The sequence below is a fragment of the Camelus dromedarius genome, chromosome 30, assembly GCF_036321535.1.
Source record: "Camelus dromedarius isolate mCamDro1 chromosome 30, mCamDro1.pat, whole genome shotgun sequence".
NCBI lineage: Eukaryota > Metazoa > Chordata > Mammalia > Artiodactyla > Camelidae > Camelus > Camelus dromedarius.
The window spans coordinates 11,418,254-11,437,288 of record NC_087465.1 but is presented as its reverse complement, the minus strand read 5'-3'; the positions used below and the strand labels follow the sequence as shown (position 1 = coordinate 11,437,288).

At 44.6% G+C, this 19,035-nt stretch overlaps 1 protein-coding gene across 8 annotated transcripts in view; it reads right to left on the bottom strand.

Moving 5' to 3' along the window:
- The window catches only part of SULF1 (sulfatase 1), a 151,118-nt gene that overhangs the window by 34,289 nt on the left and 97,794 nt on the right, over nucleotides 1–19,035 (bottom strand). For 6 of the 8 annotated variants that reach the window (XM_010998859.3, XM_064480862.1, XM_064480861.1 and 3 more), the window contains 6 exons: nucleotides 15,773–15,924; nucleotides 13,202–13,371; nucleotides 2,953–3,103; nucleotides 1,823–1,998; nucleotides 320–451; nucleotides 7–63 (listed from right to left, as the gene is read on the bottom strand). In XM_010998859.3, the coding sequence (XP_010997161.3) occupies nucleotides 7–63; nucleotides 320–451; nucleotides 1,823–1,998; nucleotides 2,953–3,103; nucleotides 13,202–13,371; nucleotides 15,773–15,924 (838 nt within the window). Of the gene's footprint in view, nucleotides 1–6; nucleotides 64–319; nucleotides 452–1,822; nucleotides 1,999–2,952; nucleotides 3,104–13,201; nucleotides 13,372–15,772; nucleotides 15,925–19,035 lie in introns of those variants that run through there. The other 2 variants (XM_010998862.3, XM_064480863.1) reach the window with 1 other exon arrangement.

Sequence of the window (19,035 nt, the reverse complement as noted above, 5' to 3'; positions counted from 1 at the left end):
AATTACCCTCTTTCCACGAGGAATGTATCACGCCAAATTTTGGCTTTCTTGTTTGTTCGAAACCTGAAAGCAAAATAATAATATTTACTGTTGGCATTTGGATATTTTTCCAAACAGATCTGTGCTAACAGTTTATTTAAAGCAACACCTCTCTCTTCCCTCAGACCGGACTGCATTTCCATCAATATGCTATTCACAGAAACTCAGCTTGGGGAGATCCTGTCCGGCAAAGTGTATCTTGCCTCCACTTCCTCCGGCTGCTGGCTGGCTCTGGGCACCAGGGGCTCGGGGCTGGCTGAAGGGAAGAAAAATGACGCACCTGTTGTTACCTGGCTTTTCCAGGTCCAGAAGTTTGAGGACAGACTTGCCATCCACGTCGGGAGGTGTGTCGAGCCCAGCAATGTCCAGGATGGTAGGGGCCAGGTCAATGTTTAGAACTATCTGCGGGACTCTGCAAAGGGACAGATGGTTACGCCCCAGACCCAGCACCAGCGGGGAGGGCCACAAGGGCCACTTTCTCCACCCCGTGACTCAGTGGCCTTCACTGCTTCTCTGCCTCTCATCTGGTCCACCTAGGGACGGGTGGCCGCATCTGGGAGGGCGCCTGAGTGGCCAGCAGCCATGGTACAGAGCAAGATCAACCAACTCTCACAGAGGTTGGGCTGGAGAGATGCCTGCACCCCTGACCTCTGGCCACACTGTCAGACAAATTGTGGCCTGATGTTTCGTTTTTGTAGGATGCAAGCTTTCTTCTGAAACCTGACCATCCACCACTCCTCTGCTGACCTAAGGCTTTGAAACTAACCTCTGAAAAGGGACACAGGCTTTTTATATTTGAATCCACTCCATGCTACCTAGTCTTTCAGACATAAAGCCTTCTAACTTGGATCTGACCATTTCCAGGGTGTTTCTAAGGAGCTGGAGAGACATAGTAACATTCCCCAAAGAAGCCTGTCCTGCTGCATCACCTTCTCCCCAAGATGCAGCGGAATGCAGCAGTGGATGAGGCGCAAGGATGCAACGCAGAATATCTGGGATCTGGTCCCCGACGCTGCTGTTTCCAGGCTCGGGGACTCTGAGAGAGGAATGTACACTCTTTCTTTGATAAACCAGGGGTCCAGGCTAGACTCTCTCTAAGGGCCACTCCAGCTTTTGCATTTTACTTTCTCTCTTTCCTTTTACCCTTTCCATAACTGTTTCATGTACGTGATCTCATCTTATGCAAAGCATCCTGCTGCGGTTGGTAGGGCATATGAAACCCATTTTATAATGGGACAATCAAGCTACAAAGGGATGCAGTGACTTGCTGAAGGTGACAGAAATACAACTCTTGTCCTTTAGGTTTCTTAAAATTTAGATGCATTTCTTAAAATTTAATTTTCTTAAAAATTTCTTGAATAATAATAGTAGTAGTAATAATAATAATAATAATAATAATAATAATAAACCAAAAAGGATGGAATAGGTTGATTTTAAAACAAAATTCAAAGAAGGTAAAGATGACTTTCCTAAAGGTCACATTCTGTGTCTGTGCACAGCCCCACATGACATGAATTCTGGTCAATTTGAGAGAATTAATCACTGATACAGTTATTTTTCATTTCTCTTTAAATAGTAGACCTGAGTTAATTTAATATGTGGTGGGGGTGGGGAGAGGGGAGGGGCAGAGCCGGGAGGAGGTTTTCATCTTCTAAATTACCAACCTACATGCACCCTTTTTGGTTCTGGATGAAAGGAAACCAGACACTGAGGTTGGTAATCGAATTATCTCAGACGGACATGAGCTACGACAGATGAGTGTTGCAAACAGAGAACTACGTACATTGATCCTGGTTCTACGCTTGGACCACGAATAAAGAAAGGCACACGGATATCAAAGTCATATGGCATGGATTTTCCCTTGACCAGTCCAAACTGCCCGATGTGGTAGCCGTGGTCGGCGGTGTAGATGATGTAAGTGTTCTCCAGCTGCCCGGTGTCCACAAGCATGTTATACAGCTGGAACACAGCACAGAGACCGGTCAGAAGCAATTGTGATGACGCAGGATGACAGAAGTGTTGCCATGACTTCCCCCAAATCTTTTTCCCATTATTCTTCCAAGGCAAGAGTTGCTTTTATAAGGCTGACAAACATGTCCATTAGCCATATACTAGTTGCTTACAATTCTGGAGGGAGAAAGTCCAAGAATAGTTGACTTTATATAATATGTAACTTTTTTGAATCTGCACATTCTACTTAAAGGTTTTATTTGTCCATTTGGAAAAAAAACCCAAACAAAATGCAAAACAACTTGCACCATCAAACTTGAAGGTTTTACTTTGAAAAATGCAATGTTAATACAAATTTTACTATCATCACTCAGAACTAGTTATCAAGGGTTAAAAAAGGCTACTTCTGAGATGGATCCAGCTAGAGAGGTTTTAGGCATGTCTTGTTTGGTTTATGTTATGTTTTAAAATTCAGGAAATTTCAAATGAATTTTTTTTATTTCTTCTTCTTTTAAAAGTCAGAAGACTTGATACTGGATCCTCATTTCTACATGACAAAAATTTGCTGAAGCTTAGAAGTTACTCCCTGCTTTAGATGGGGGCACTTAGTTTCAAGTTCACCCCAATCCCCACGATTACCTATTGCCTTATGCTGGATCTATTTTAGTTATTTACATTATTTGTTTAACTCCTGATGGTATTTGTGGCTATGGCCCTTAATTAATGATATCTTGATTTTTATTTCCTCCTTGCTATTGGCTCCACAAGAATCAAGCCTGGAGAGGTACTAGGAAAGGTAGTGGACAAGATAAGGGAGGGATGACAAATTCACTGAACACACACACATTCTCTCTCTCTTAAAATGAAGAAAACAACAACAACAGGAAATAGGATTGGCCAGGATGGGTCTATACAAGGTGAGCTGGACCAAGACCTATCACTGAGGCAAGTTCACATGCTTACCCTTTCCACAGAATCATCCACTGACATCAAAGTCTGAAGCCGTTTGCGATGCAGAACATTTGTAAATTCCATGTGGATGGGCAGCATGGGTCCCGTGTACTGCATAATCCAGTGTTTATCCATATTTGGTGCATAGTTATAACTAGGAGTTCTGAAAATATCCAGAAAGGAGTCTTACTATATATGTTGTTTAGTCATTTAGAGAAATAGCTCGAGTTAAAGCCTGTGAAATAACCATTTAGGAAAGATAATGCAGACATTGCTAAAGAATTTTTTTCTCCCACACATCTTTCTGTGTTTATGAAGAGATCTGAAGTTGTCACCACCTCAAACAGCACAAGTCCTCTGAAGGTATATGGATTCAAACTTAGGAAACCAAGACTGGCAGCTAAAAATCTAATTAGTGCAAATTCATTTAGGTTCACTGAGTAAAATGTGTAAAAACACATCAAGCTGATTGTGGTAATGTTACAGATGTACAGATAAAACTCAGTAATGTAGAAGGGAATGTTCCCACAGCGATGTTAACTCATAAAATTTTATTGCTAATTAGGCTATTAAATATAATCACAAATATGTTATGTGGAATAATGACGAATCAGAATTTCAACACATTTTTTCCTCTTGAGTTTACTAGGGTATTTTATTGATTACTTATGTATCTAGCTTCTATGACTTTTTCACATCCCTAACTTTGCATATAGATACCAGTAATAAAACTGGATTTGCTGGCATTATAACCAAGTCTACTTCTGCACAAGACACATGCTTACCAATAAAGCTATTCATTACAGACAGATCAATATAAGTGCAGGCCATCATTTCTGTTAACTCCAGGGAGGTGAGTGCTATTGTAGGACAGGTGGCTCAAGCCCATATTCTACTGCAGGGATCCAGGTGGTGTCCACACTCTCCTTTGGGGACCCACAAAATGTGTCACCTTCTCTTTGAAGTCTTACCCAACTCCCTTGACCATTAGATGCTGCCAGATCATACTCCCAAAGGACAGGCCTATGCCAGAACAGTTCTCACTCTGACACTGCTTGTTTTTCATTTGACCTCTCCACCAGACTGTAATGTACCTGAACCACCTTCTTAGCCGGTAAGCATATGGAAGTTGTTTAGTATTAAAAAACTGAGCAAGTAGTCACCATATGTCAGGTATCGTTTTGTGTCATGCTAAGTGTTTTCCACAAATCTACTCATTTACTTCTCTCAGTTCTTCTGGGAAATCGATTTATCATTCCCATCTTACAGCTGAGAAAACTGAGGCTTAGTGAAGTTAAATAACTTGCTCAGATTAACAAAGTTAGCAGGTGGTAGAACCAGGACTTGGTTCCAAGTCCACTTGCTTTAACACAATGAAAGGGCAGTAAAGCAATGGGTTCCTGCATCTGAGACTGCTCTTCCTAGGAACCGCAACGTGGCAAACAGCCCGTCTCACGGAACAAGCATCAGGCACTGTTGACTGAGAAATTTGGTTGCCAGTCTCTGCTCTGGGGAGGATTCTATCAGTGAGAGACTGTGGATAAGGATGACTGAGGGCGACCCCGTGGCATCATTTACACCAAGAAACTAGAGAAACCATCAGTCGCTGTGAGCCTGGTGAGTCCAGGAGCCGTGACCACGTGTTCCTCTGGTCCCACTGTGGGGTGAATTTCCCATGGGGGAAACCTGGGGTCTTTGAGATGCATGACTGTACACAGGGGTGTTCCCATGAACACAGGGCTGTATAAATGCCACCTGTTACCACACATTTTCTTCTGCCAGTGGATGTGCAGAACTTCCCTTCTGATAGTGGGAAAATGCTGCTTCATATTGGCCATCTGGGTGCCGAGAGTTACCCTGATGATCTGCATGGATGCTGATTAACTAGCAGAAGTACCACAGCACAGATGCCAGTGTAGCACTGAGCACAGGAGACACTGTCCCTGAAAGTGTACAAGATATGCTCAGAAGTGCAAGTCCCCTTTAAAGAGACAGATTTGTCTAGTGGGAAAAGCATGCGTAGTCCAATTTGCTCACCTGTAAGTGGGGTAAGAAGAACCTCTCATAAAAAGCTGTCTTGAGAAACAACAACTCTATCTCTATATATCCATATCTCCTTCTTTCCTGTCTGCCTGCCTGCCTTCCTTATCTGTCACTTTAAAGTGCCCAGAACAGGGGAGGCACCTGTGTTGCCTACATGAGCCAATAAACAAATATATTCTATATAAGGATCTGGCTTGAAAAAAATCCTGTGGCATTAACTAACTAACAAACTTTCAGGTGTCACCTGCCATTCTTTTTCAGAGAAACTTCCAACATTAACTTTCTTCTGCTTACCAAGTAAACGACCCCTGAACCAAATGGTCTCATTTTTGGCCTGAAAGCTTTCTTTGTATCTAAAAGTGAACCACGGTCCAGATCAGACGCTTGTATCTCAGGAGCTTGGGTGGCAGCAAAGGATTTAAGCCTGTGTTTCTCATTCTTCACGCAGCATGTCGCGTTACAAACAGGATTAGATTAAGAGGCTGAGGAGGAGGTGGAGGAGGGGGCTTCTAAATCCCAGCAGAAACGGATTTTCACCCATGGGGGGAGTCTGAGGTCGGAGAAATATAGCCAGTTGGTCACGAAAGGTCCCTCACCATTTACGGATACGTGCCCTGAAAAAGAACACGGCTATTAAAAGGTACCTAACCAGCCTCTTCTTACTGCCTTTGATGTTGGTTTGCCTTAATTTTAAAATAAATCTAGTTGACTTTTTAAACCACAAAAATCTCAACACAAATAAAAATGACAACAGGGAATCAAGACACAGGCTCACAGTGGGCAAATCACCTCTTCCACCAGTTACCTTGAAGTGCTCGGCGGGGCTGCCCCTCGCTTCAAGGAAGAGTTTGGAAGGATGCTGTGAGTTACGAGCCTCAAATTGGACTCCCGGCTTTACAGAATGACATCTGTTAAATCTGGCTTATATTAAAAGGGAGAGCTCGTGTCTGTTGTCAAAGCTGTCCTTTCCCCACCCCCCCCTTTTTTTTTCTTAATTTCTAGATGTGGGAGATGACCTCCCAGCTCTGGGGATGAAACCCCAGGTGGGATCTCAGCAGGGGGTGAGGAGGGGGGGAGCACTTGCCTTTTAAAGGAAGACAGGCTGCCACTGCGGCCCCCAGAACAGCAGCTGTTCAGGGACCTGCAGGTGGAAGGTTGGGGGTCGCTGGGATTGACAACCTTGTTGAAAAGTGATCTTTTGCTGAAGACCTGTAGTTGCCTCCTGCTGGGCTCTGCCAAATTCCTGGAAGATGCAGCCTTCTGTCCCCCAGCGATAATTAAAGCTTGCTTCCCTAACTCAGAATTGACTTACAATGATTCAAACAGGACTCAGAGCTGTCAGCTGGAACACGAGCCACAAAGAAGCAGGTAGCTGTTTAGGAAACTGTGCAAAACTGCATATCCGATTGTTCTAGAATGTTTCAGAATCAGACCTGCATTGTCATCCTAGCCTCCTTACTGGGCTACTGTGTGATCTGGAGCCACTTGTTTGCTTCTCAGCCTCTGTTTCCTCGTCTCCATAATGGGAACAACAACTTCAAAGAGTTCTTGTGAGGCCCCAAAGGGATTCCAGTGACTCCAGAGGACAAATGCTGGGACCACATCACACCTGCACCGACGGGTGGCCAGGGAGCTCCCATGTGCTGGCTGCGCAGCCCCGAGGAGCAGGCAGGGCGCCTCCTCCCCGCTTTACAAGTGAGAAGGTAAAGTGCACACAGGGGGCTCAGAAAAGGTGCTGCACCCCTGCTCCTTCCATGATGTCACCCTGGACCACCGTCCCCAACAAGCACCTCAAAATCCCAGTCAGCAGGAGGAGAACAGATACATACATTTCTTTCTCTGAAAATAAAGTCCAGGAAGGCTTAGCCTTCCTCCTGATTTAAAATATTAGCGGCTTCTGCTTCCCACTCAGATGCCCCCCACCAGCTGCCGAGGGGCTACATTTGTTGCAAATCCAGGATCAAGTCTGACCCTTCCAGGCACACCGGAGGCATCAGCAAAAAGGTAAACAACGCTGGCTCTTTGCTTTCAAATGGAGAGAACAAAGGACCAAATTGTCATTTTTGAGTTTCTGTTGCTTTCTTAGAAACAAAACCAAAAACCTCAAAAACCCAAAATCCGTGTCAGAGTTCCAGTCACACGTGCCTGGCCTGGTAAGACTTTCTGTTGTCTGTTCAGATCCGTGTTTTGCCCAGAACCGCGCACACCAGACCTTACCCTCTCAGGAACACACCTTGACCCTCAACAGATTATTCCAAGACTTGAAAACCTGCACTTGCCCCGGCAGGGCCTCCCTGAAGGTAGCTCTTCTCTAGTCATTGTTTGCTTAGATTTATGGCTCAGCACGGCATCTCTCTGACCCCTCAGACCTCTGCAGCCACAAGGGCCACCTTGGCCTTGATGCGAACTCACCCTAGGCTTTGGCCTTCTTGCTAGTATTGCTTACTGACAGAACGGGAACAAGAATTCTGAAAATCAAGCATGTCACCTTGCATTTTGATGGGTGGATCTTTTAGGAGAATAATTCTTACTAGCACAGAAAAAGTTTCAAGAAATGCATGTGTTGTATATTAAATCCATACTTGGGGAAATGCAAGGAACTTAGCAGTTCATTTTTACCGCTGGTGGCCTCTGCTGTCACCTTGGAGAAAATAAGTGTATTTCAAGCTTTTTATATATTTGAACATGTGTTTTCTTCATTTGTTATTTAGTCTCATACAGCAACAAAACCCCTCTTTTTTTGTTTTTTGAAAAAACTTCTTTTTTTAAACTTTATTACATGGGGTGGGGGGTAGGTAATTACTTATTTTGTAATGGAGGTACTGGGGATTGAACCCAGGACCTTGTATAAACTAAGCACATACTCCACCACTGAGCTGTGCCCTCCCCCAAACCCCTAACTCCTAAGACCCTTATTGGTAGCAGGACCATCACTCACTGAGAAACAGATCTCAACTCCCAGAATAAGCTAGTTGTACAGATTTAAGACACACACGCTCAAAGCATTAAATTGGAAATTCTATACTTAATCTCCCAAGCCACACCATCTCAGCTTTCACTAAAATTAAACTTATTTAATTTAATTGACTTTGTGGAGCTATTCCCCACCCCCACACCCCCGAGTTCATTTGAACACATTCAGGATAGTACCAAATGCTCTTGACTATAGGTTTATCGTAACACTTAAAAATAAAAAAGTGTATCAGAAAACTAATTTAAAGAGTCTTCCAATGATGCTGCAAACGCCAGTGAGAATTGTGCAAATACATTCATGGGGAAGACATGCAATGTTAATTGTGACTGTGATGGGTACTGAGCAGTACTGGGGTGGCTGGAGGATCACCTGGGTCCAGGACTATATACTTAGGTGACCTGGGCAAAGCCACTGGGCCTTTTTTTTTTTTACATAAACTTTGGATATTCATTTTTTAATCTAAAAATTTATGGAATTATACTATCTTGAGGTGCCCTTTTAATTCATAAAATCGATTGTTCAACTATTTTCATACTATTTTAAAAGAGGTTTTAATGTCACCCAGTTGGTGGAGGAACATATTTATTCATTTGCTGAACAAAAATGGACTGTAGGACCAAGGCCGTGGGAGCCGTGCTCACCAAACACAAGGAGGTAAGGATGCAACACCTCGTCCTGCCTTCAGGAAAGTGCCACTTTGCATACCAGCAGGGCACCACTGACGTGGTCTTCAGTGTGAACACTGCCCCCTAGAGTTGTGCATTTTGACTTCAGAGATCTGGGCAAACATCCGGTGCAATGGGCTGTGCAGTAAATGACAGACAGAAAAACAATGTGGAAACGCAGGAAAGGGAGCGATTAATTCTGCCCAAGTCAGAGATGTTTATGAAGAATTTAAAATCCTCTCATCTCTGAAAGCATTTCCTTTTATGCATTTGTGGAAGCAATGAAGTGAGAATGGGCAAATTCCTTTTAAGGCAAGAAATTTCTTTCCAACTTTAGGTAACAAAGGTGTTTCCAAAACTTTGTTCTGAGGCTTGCACTGAGGTTTCCCTTTGACGGGCTATGCTTATCTCAAGACTCCACTTTCAGAACAATGCCTGCGAGTTAGCAGATGTGGATTGTTTTATTGAGATTTTAGATTTCCCTTAAACCTGTGTGTGTGTGTGTGTGTGTGTGTCTTTTGCTCACAGGTGTACATTCTCACTTCACCCAGGCCAGCAGGGAGAAGTGATGCCCAGCAAGGATGAGGATCTAGCGTTACGATGAGGACCCCAGGGAGATGATTTACTGGGAAGTGCAGTAGGGTCCCTGCCAGAGGGAAGGGCTCTGTGACAAGGATGATGATCTGTGTTGTCATGAAGGAGGCCCCTTCGATTTCTCAGAAGCCATGAGTGGCTGAGCCACTTTGCCTCCCGCCCCTTCCGAGTGGTTGGTAATCCATTCTCATCCTTCGCTGGTTGGCGTAACCTCTAGCCTCAGTTTGTAAAGCCAACAAGCCGGTACTGGACCGGCTTCCTTCCTTTGTCGGGAATGGCAAACACTGTGGAAACATGATCCACTGGCTCCAGGCTGAGCGGGTCAGACCCCTCTAACCCCAGGTGGATGAAAGGCATCCAGATAATGCTTGACCACCAAGGAAGGTGACCTCAAGGAAAGCGTTCACAAGGCTTGCATCCCCCGGCCAGGGGAGAGTCTACAGCTTCTTGCTGTGTTTCCACACGGCCTGCCAAACATCTCTGCAAAGTACTTAACTGCTCGCATCCCTTTGCTTGAGTGCCTCCCTAATGCTCCCGCTCGGGCAGCCAGCCATTCAGGAGCCCTGAGCACCACAGTGCAAAGCTTGCCTTCAGTTTGTCCCACTCCTTTTGTCTGTGGACTGAACTGTGAACCTGGGAAGGCCCTCCTAATGACAAGAGATGCACATGGTCTCTGTCTGGCCCTTTGCAGCAAAGATGCCCAGAATTCAAGGCTTCTAAGGTCGCGGGAGACACAGCAGGTCTCCTCATTCTAGGTGCACCCAAGCCCTGGGCTTAGCCGCGGACAGAAGCTGAATCGCTCAGCCCACTGCGGGAATGTTCATTTTCTGTGGCTAAGGGTGTTCTGCAGACCGGCGCTTGCCCGTAGCACATTCTGCACCTGGAAAAGATAACCCTGCCCGGGTGGGTGCCGCTCTTGTCTGTGTTTTTGAATAGCCAGGTGTGCGGGCCTCATCACAACGCGGGTCTTAGCTCGTCAAGAGCCTTGTCAACTCACGACAGACAAGTATCAACTCGTCCTTTCTCTAGCTGCTTCCCCTGCATGTTAAGTTGAACCAAATGAAATGGCAAGTTTTGGAGGTCAACAAAGAGCAAATCCAGAAAGAACAGTCATACAGGGTTCGTCTTAATTGAAAGGATCAATGAAAATTTTCATCTAGGCAGTGGCTTCTGTGTCCTGGCCCGAGGTGGGGCCGCTCATAACTGTTATTCATGACACCATGTCCAGGTGCTGGTGTTACCCCCATTTTACAGGCAAGACAGTGGAGGTTCTGAGAGGTTAAAGAAACTGCCCGCGAGCTCAGGGAGGACAGCTGAGCTAGGAACCCAACACTTGCTCGCCCCCGAGCCCTGAGCACTTTCCACTCTGCCGCGTGCAGATTCCGCTTTACGGACTCGCTAGGAAGGCACGCGGGTGGTTCATTTGAACCAGAAAGGAGTGACACCAACGACGGCATGTGAAAATGACCGAGTCACGTGGGATGTCACTCTGCCTTTACTAAGTGCCCCCCCAGTGACTCTCCGCTTATGGTTATGTACAAATTCACGCAAATCCTCAATATTCTGAGTTGCTCCTTCTAGCTTTATCCCTCATCGCTCTCCCCACTTCCCAGGTCACAAGACAGATGGCGTCACTTACATGGGGAGCACTTTTCCACGCCACAGTCTATTCCTGAAATCATCACTGCAAATTCTGAGGGTCACCTGCAGAAATTCTGCCTGTCCTTTGAGACCCACTTTGAATGCCTCCTGGATTCTGAAGTTTTGCTGGTTCCTCCAAAAGACGTGCCTGCTTCTTCCTCCAGACTCCCATGGCCCCTGGTGTCCCAGCCCTGATCCCTACTTCTGGGCCCACTGCTGACGAGGCTGTCTGGACAACTGCCTGTCTCCCCGCCCAGAGCAGGGGCCCAGGACAAACTTATTCTGTAAAGGGTTACACGGTAAATGGTTCAGACACGGCAGGCCTTGAGGTCTCGGCCACAACTGCCCAGCTGTGCAGCTGTATTGCGACAGCAGCCACAGACAATACCTAAATGAATGCACGTGACTGTGTTTCTATAAAACTTTACTGATAAAAACTGGTGGCAAGCCAGGATTGGCCCCCATGTGCCAACCTCTGTCCTAGGTCATTGCTTCTTCAGGGCTAGCAATTGTCTTCCTCATGCCTACATCCCTGCTGTGCTGTATAATGTCACAGGTCATACTCACCAATATTTATGGAACTAAACAGAATTTTTAATTGCTGGAATCAGAGATGCTTTTTTTTTTAAGCTATCACTGAGGCCCTAAGAACTCTACAGATCCCCCTCACCTGGCGTTGCTGTCTGTGCATGCCGCTGAGGTGTCAGAACCTCTTAATGGCATATTTTCCTGGAGGCTCAGGACCTTGTCCTGAAGCTTCAAAGGCAGGCTGACTTCTAACAAGTCATAAAACCCCTCATTTTGTCAATCTCTACTCCTCAAACTCAGGAAAACACTGGTGAGGTTTACGGTTGTAGAAAGTCACCTTAGGCTGGGATTCTGCTAATGCAACAAGGGAAGATACATGAGGTGATTTCTGACTCAAAAGAAAAAAGAAAGGTGGGTCCTAGGGTACAGAAGAAGACTGCAAAGACTTTTTTCTCACACTGAACCAGCTGGTCACTAAACGTGTCAGGGATCTGTAGTGGAGAGCCACTGGCCACTCATGGGCTTCATTCAGGAATTCAGCTGCACGGTTACACTCAAGTTGATTTTCAGAGGCTTGTATACCCATGCATGGGGTTGGTTCCAAAACACAATGGCTCATCTAGGCCATACTCCCAGGTGCTGGGGCAACCTCCTTTATTTGCTGACAGTATTTTATGCATTAAAACACACCCATCCCCCAAATTCCCAGGCATGCTCCATCCTGGCTTCTTAAGTATTGTTAGTTCCTGTCCTTCGTTCTTTCTCAGTCACTTGATAGGATAGAGAGGATCTAAACACCAGTGACCAGGAGCCATCAGTTTATTACTTATAATAAGATAAGAAATAAGTATAGAGGGAGTTTTCCAGGGATATGTAGCCAGCAACTAGTTACTTATCTCTTTTCATAAGGAAGTGTATTTAGTCTTTCAAATTTTTTTCTCTCTGGGATCATAGCTAGAAAATCAGTGTGGATGAAAAGGATGATGTTTAAGCACAGACTAAGAATGAATTGTGCAGGTTTAGTGATGAAGGAAACACATCAATTCCCTGTTCCCTACTCCTCCGCCGGTCAAATTTTCAGCGGACACAGAGCCAGCTGCTCTGTGTGGAAGACTGTGTATTACTGCAGTGGGGAAGAAAGTGTGACGATGGAGTACAAAACAAAAGCACGTCCTTTGCTGCCTAAGATCCAGACCTTTCCACCCTAGGCTAGTGAGAGTGACTGGGGTAAAATAGCGCTCTGCCCTGTCTCGCCCCCATGTGCCATGAGCCCTCTCCTCCGTGCCTCCCCACCCCTTCCTCCCCCAGGCTCCTGCCTCTCAAAAAGAAACATCAGGTTATTTTAAAGCCGTGACCTGCAAAGGCCTCTCAGGCCAGCCCTCCCCAGCTGCCTTCTGCAGCAACTCCAATTGCACATCTGCGGCAGCGCGTGCCCTGGAAATTAACCCACGTTTCTAAAACCAGACCAGGGTCGCCACTCTGCTGCTATCAAAACCATACCATTTGACCATTATTATTATTAGATCATGTTCATGCATATTACTTAAGACAACAGAAGGAAACCCTTGATAAAAATCACCCCCACTCCCCAGTGTGCTTCTCTTTTCTTTTCATTTAGCCGCCTACAAATGATAGAAATGTGATTCCTAATCAGACCACCTACACAAAGCCCTTGGTTCTACAGTCTCCGGGCAGAAGCCGGTGTTCCTGCCTCGTGGAGATGCAGGGGGAAAGGAAAGGGTGAAAAGGAGGAGCGAGGTGCACAGCACAGGAAGGGGCCACGTTCAGCAGGTCCCAGAGCTGAGGTGTTACTCACATGTGTTGGGAAGCATTGGGGTACAGTTTTGAAAACTGTGGGGCTGAGTCCTCGGGGCCGTGGGGCGCCGCGTGGCTGATCACCATCATCACGGGCCTATGGGGATACATTCTCTTAGACATTTTGAAGTAATTAATGCTCTCGTTAGTGATTAAGTCTGTGAAGTAGTCCTGAAACATACATTTGACACAAAACAAAAATTACAAAAGGTGACATTCATCAGATCATATCTGAATACTGCTTTCCCTCAGAAGCAACTCACTGAATGGGGAGGTAAGATCTTAAGGAGGAAGGGAAACTGCACTTTCCAAAGCAGCAAAGCCTCTTCTGTAATCCGAAAATCACTGGCCAGTAACTTTCCAGGGTTGCTAGCTTGGTAACATGCACTTTTTTTTTTTTTTAAAGTAATGTACAACTTAGCAATTAGGAAAAAAAAAATCCAGTCCTATTTACCCAAGATAATGATCAGATCTGGCAATACAAATGCTGGAGTACATGAAACACCGGATACATATTTCATTCTCAGGTTTTGCTGATGTAATTCATTGACCAAAAAATTTAATTACTTCAAGGGCAGGAAACACCCACGCCCACTACAAATTCACAGTTGCAGAATACATAAGCACACACACACACATGCATAAATGTGCAAACAAAAGGAAAGAGCTTTTCTTTAAATTAAAAAGTCACCTGTGAGGATTACTAATGAAAGTGGTGGTCAAAATCTGGGTGCACAGTGAAAAGTGGGCACATTTTATCAATTAATTTATTTGAAACGCTAAATATGGGGAGCAGTTGATTTCCTGCAGATGATGCTCTGTTAATTGCACAGCTAAAATGATCCAGCTGCTGGGATTAAAGCCTGACTTGCTAACAAAATGACTTAACCTGCAGTCCGAGGGGCTGATGCAAGACTCTAATGGGGAGGGAAGAAATGGAATAAAAAAGAAAGAAAAGATGAAAACTTAAATTAAAACACCTGCTTCCTGGAAGTGTGTATCACTGGCCTGGAGCTCCCGTCTAGAGTTTATTCAGAAAGCACCCCAGCAATAAGCAAAAGTCAGAGGCTTCTAGGCATGACTAATCACATGTCTATTCAAAGACCCGCACAGCTGCAAAAGCAGCACCCGAGGAACGCAATCTGTGTCACATGTCATTGTTGGGACAAGTCCACAGGCTATCACCTCCTTCCATGGGAGTGTCTGTTTCACTCCTTTCCTTCCTAAAAAAAGATTTGGATTCTTTTCGACACAGTTGTCTTTGACACTTAATCAGCTGTGATAATGGGCAAGTTACACTGATTTACTCTTTGGAGGGAACCTTGATTACTTTCCTCTCCTTAGGACAACAGGGAAAGAAAGGTTAATAGCTTGAACCAGGAGCATGACAAGCATCCCCACAGATGAAAAAATGAGAGCAGTGACAATTAGTGCACTTTGTAGGACACTGCTCAAATCTGCCTCCAAGGTCCCTGCCAGCTCTCAACTTTGATGAGTTTTGGAAACCTATTAGCGATGTTTGTGAATTCATTTGCATTCATTGTTTTCTGAAGAGTATGAAAGAACAAGACTTTAACCTTATCTCCTCCCAAGTCCCTTGTGCTCAAACCAGGCCAAGCATAAAGACAGCAATGTGCCCAAATTAAATCAAGCCCCCTCTTTCTGATTCCTACCAGTGGCTTTTCATAGTGATCTGTGCTAGATAGAGCAGATTCTCAGCTTCTTTTAGGTAAATGAGGAAGAGATGGATATGGCTAGAGGAAAGAGGATATACTTTAGGCTAATTAACAGGGGCAAAATTCAAAGATACTTTCCCTGCCACTCCCGCAATCTGGAAATAGTTTTATTTTAAGCTGGCAATCACAAAACCTGCATGAACTTTAAAAAGACTAAAAATCTAGGGTCCATTTGTCAGAGATGCCTGTCCATTTCATTTCCTACAAGCTGATTTGGAAATCCTAGGATTGAACCACGGGGCTTGTTGATTTCAGTTTCTACGAACTGATTTAGAAATCCTAGGACTGACAGCCTTGCAGACTTTTGTCTGCAGACTCTAGCAGCCATCGGGCAGGTGCCCTTGTTAATATCAAAGCCTGGTCAGACAAGCCTGAAAACAAAGAATGCGGTTTCCCAACTTCTGATCATTGCACTTATCTGCTCTTTCTCCTGTATCTAAATCTGAAGGCACAGACAAAATACACTTTCACCCCATTGAAAAGCAAAACAGTACAAGATGAACATTTGATTACGTGGACAAGTCCTTGAGAGGGAGGAAAAACCAAAAATTATCACAAGACAGAGTGGAGACATCTATGATTTTCTTGATAATACTTTTCACCGAAGGCTGATTGCCTTTCATCCTAATGAAGGGGGAAAAAAAATCACTATTCAAAGTCAGTGTTCTTTGAGAGTCTTTTTCTTGCCCAGAGTTTAAAATTACCTTACAATTTCTCATTCTAATACTGTGAGAACATAGAAAGCCAATCTTGCGGACAGGCTAACACGCTGAAAATGGCTTTTCCCCATTACGCGCAAAGTAAATTGATGCAGTGTAAAAGTGCCTGAAAATTACCTTTGCATAATCAAATCCATGCTTTTCTTTGATGCCATTGCGACAAACAGTGTAATTATAGAAACGAGAATTCTTGATTAATCCAAGCCACTCTCGCCACCCAGGAGGGATGTAGCTGCCATTATATTCGTTGAGGTATTTTCCAAAAAAGGCTGCAATGGGCAAGACAGGATTATTTTCTCAGATAAAATGATTAATCACAACTAAATGCATCAATATGAAATTATGACTTGAAAAAAGGACAATGAAACTAAAGTTAACCCAGGTCACACTGGATGCCAAAGGTAACATACAAATTTGGCAAGGTAACATACATATTTCCCTTCTGAATAAATAAAAGTCGCACCCAAGTACATGGATCACAGTTCAGTAAAATCACCATAATGATCATGATATGTGGGAGAGTTTTCCCGGGATGTATTTTTTGTGGTTCAGCTGGGATAAAAGCAGAATATATCTTTTTGTTAAATTGATGTAACAATCGGAGAAGTAGCCAAGGTGAGATTTGGAATACTGAAAGTTCAGCCTTTGTGATAAAGTAAGTTTTCTAACCTACTGTTTGAGAGCTGTGAATTATTAAAAAAACACTATTGAAAAGCTTATCTTTGTGTTTGCTTATCAGGAGAGTACAAATTTTCCCAGCTGAGGAACTGTAGTAAAATACGTTTTGATGGGAAGGGGTTGGGGTTTTTACGTCACGTATTTTGTGTCATCGGTGTCTGCATTATGTGTATTTTACAGATGCACGTTTATTCCTGAAAATCAAAAATTCTGACAACGTAGAGTTACAACCCAGATGACTAATTTTCATAGAATGGTGTGTAATAGACATATACGTGCCACGAAACTGCACTGCTCATTGACGAGCCCATGGGAAGGACTTCACATCTGTAGCTTTGGCATGGTCACATCCAAGAAGGGCCACTGGGCAACAGAGCTTACTGATCCTTTTAAAGACGGAAACTACAAATCTGTCCTCCACCAAAGATGACATAGGAGGGGGGTGGAGGGGAAAGTAAGGGAGGTTGGGATTTCAGGAATAAAATGGGTTAGATCTTGAAGTCCAATCAATTACCTAATAACCATCAGAAGGTTAGCAGTAAATTGTTGGCACAATTTGGAGAGAGAAAGAGGGTGCTCTTTGGGGTCTCTATAATTATATCCTGAGAACAGTCACCATTTGGGGTAAACCTAAATGTCTGGTCACCCCATTAGCCAAATTCATAGTCTTTCCTTCAAGTAGGAAGGACGAGGAGAACTTTATTTTATATACATATATGTAGGTACGTGTATATGTGTACGTACATGTGTGTGAATTTATCATATATTTATACACACCTATAACTATACAAGCATACCCATGTGCATGCAAGTTTTAATTTTTCTGATTTTTTAAAAGGGTTTCAATCTTCTGTTTTAGGGAGACGCCACATCCTGTGGCCAGCCAGATGCCTTCCACGTCAAAACCACTTTCCGGCTTCATTAAGCAGATTTTACAGATGCCTCCACTCATATACATGAAGAAAGACAGTCCTTGGATGACTGGCTTGAGATGATGAAAACAGCTCCCAGAACCCCGGCACTTTATCGGGACTGCTCTTAAAGCACACGCTTCTGAATCTCCAGCATAGTCAATGCGCATCATTTCTGTGTCTTCGTGGGATACCTCAGCCTGCTCTCATCTCTGATCTACAACTGGCTGTAGGGCGTCTCCATCTGGAGGTTTCTCCTTGCTCCTTAATGCAATCATTCAGAATGGAATGAATAATTTTCCCCTCCAAATTTACTTCTCTCCTCAGGTAGCCTTCAGTTCTCAGAGTGGCACCAGGTGTGCCAATCTCCCTGCCTTACCTGCCCTTTGGGTCCCCTTGCTGAGCGGTGACCACGGCCTGGAGCTTCCACTGGGGTAAGCGCTCTGGAACCCGTCCCTCCCTTTCTGATGACTCGACACCCCTCACATGTGCTCAGTCTCCTGACCAGCTTTCCTGTCCAGACCCAGGGTCTTTCCATTCTCACTGCCACCTTCCTGAAGACCAGCTCCGGTCACTTCACCTTCTCCCAACCTTGGATGGGCCCTCCTGGTCTGCAGAATCCCATTTAGTTGGATAGCTTGTGTCTGGACAAAATCCTTCTCTTCTGAACCCCATCTTGACCTGGGATTCATGAGCCGCCAGTGGTCTGCGGATTCAAGTTCTAGATTTTTTAAATTTTGTGTTTTCCTTTAAGTTCTAATCTTTTACAGGCTGATTTGGTCTAAATATTTTCAGAGAGCAGAGTGTCCGAGTTGCTGAAGTGCATCCCCCTCACCAGACTGAGCTTCTCTGAAGAGTTGACTCAAGTCTGAGAAGCACAGCAATTTCAGTTTATTTGTTGGATGAATGTTTATATATTGTATCTGCAAATGAGTGAATCAATCAAGTGGTCACTTAGCAAACACCCACTGCTTGAGGATTTGGCCAGGATCCCCTCCCCGCCACCAGCAGATGGGCTGGAGTGGGACAAAATATCAGACGGTCTTATGTCAGATGTGACTCAGAATTTCCCTCTGAACTGACCGCAAGCAGTAGAAATTCTTCTAGTGAGGGGTTTTATCTTCAGAGACCAACCGTCTTTTCACACAGCACCACAAGATGGGTTTCTTTTTCAACAAAAGGCCACACGACTTGGGAGTCACAGGCAGCAGACCAAGGCCACACCCCACCAACACGACCTCAGCACGGGACTGGTTCCCGGAGCCTTCCACTTCCTAACCTCCAGCCCAGCTCCTCCCCCTGGCCAGCTCCTCATCCCCAGGGTTTTTTTCCTCCCCTTTTTTCTTTTTCTATTTTCAAAGAAGTGAAGGATCACAGTGGTTTGGAATATAAAACCTGGAGCCAGCCTGCCTGAGTTCAAATTCTGGTTCTGTTCTTGGCTTGCTATCCATCCAGAGGCGAGTTACTTAACCTCTCTGTGCCTCCAATTCCCCTTCTGTGAAACCACGAAGATGGTAATAATAACCCTGGTAGGATTGTCATGAGGATTAAAATAATATATATGGAAATCGCTGAAAACAGTACTTGGCGAGCTTACATTACGGTTAGCATCACCATTATCAACAGCCTTTCAATTCTGCCTTCTGATTTGAAACACTGTATCGTTCTGCAGGGCAAGGAAATCCTGCTCTTGAGTTCTGCACTTGTGCATCTGAAAACCTTTCTTAAGAGGTTACGTATTTCTCTTCCCCAGTCTGAACAACTTCTCTCCCCACTGGCTGACATTTCCTG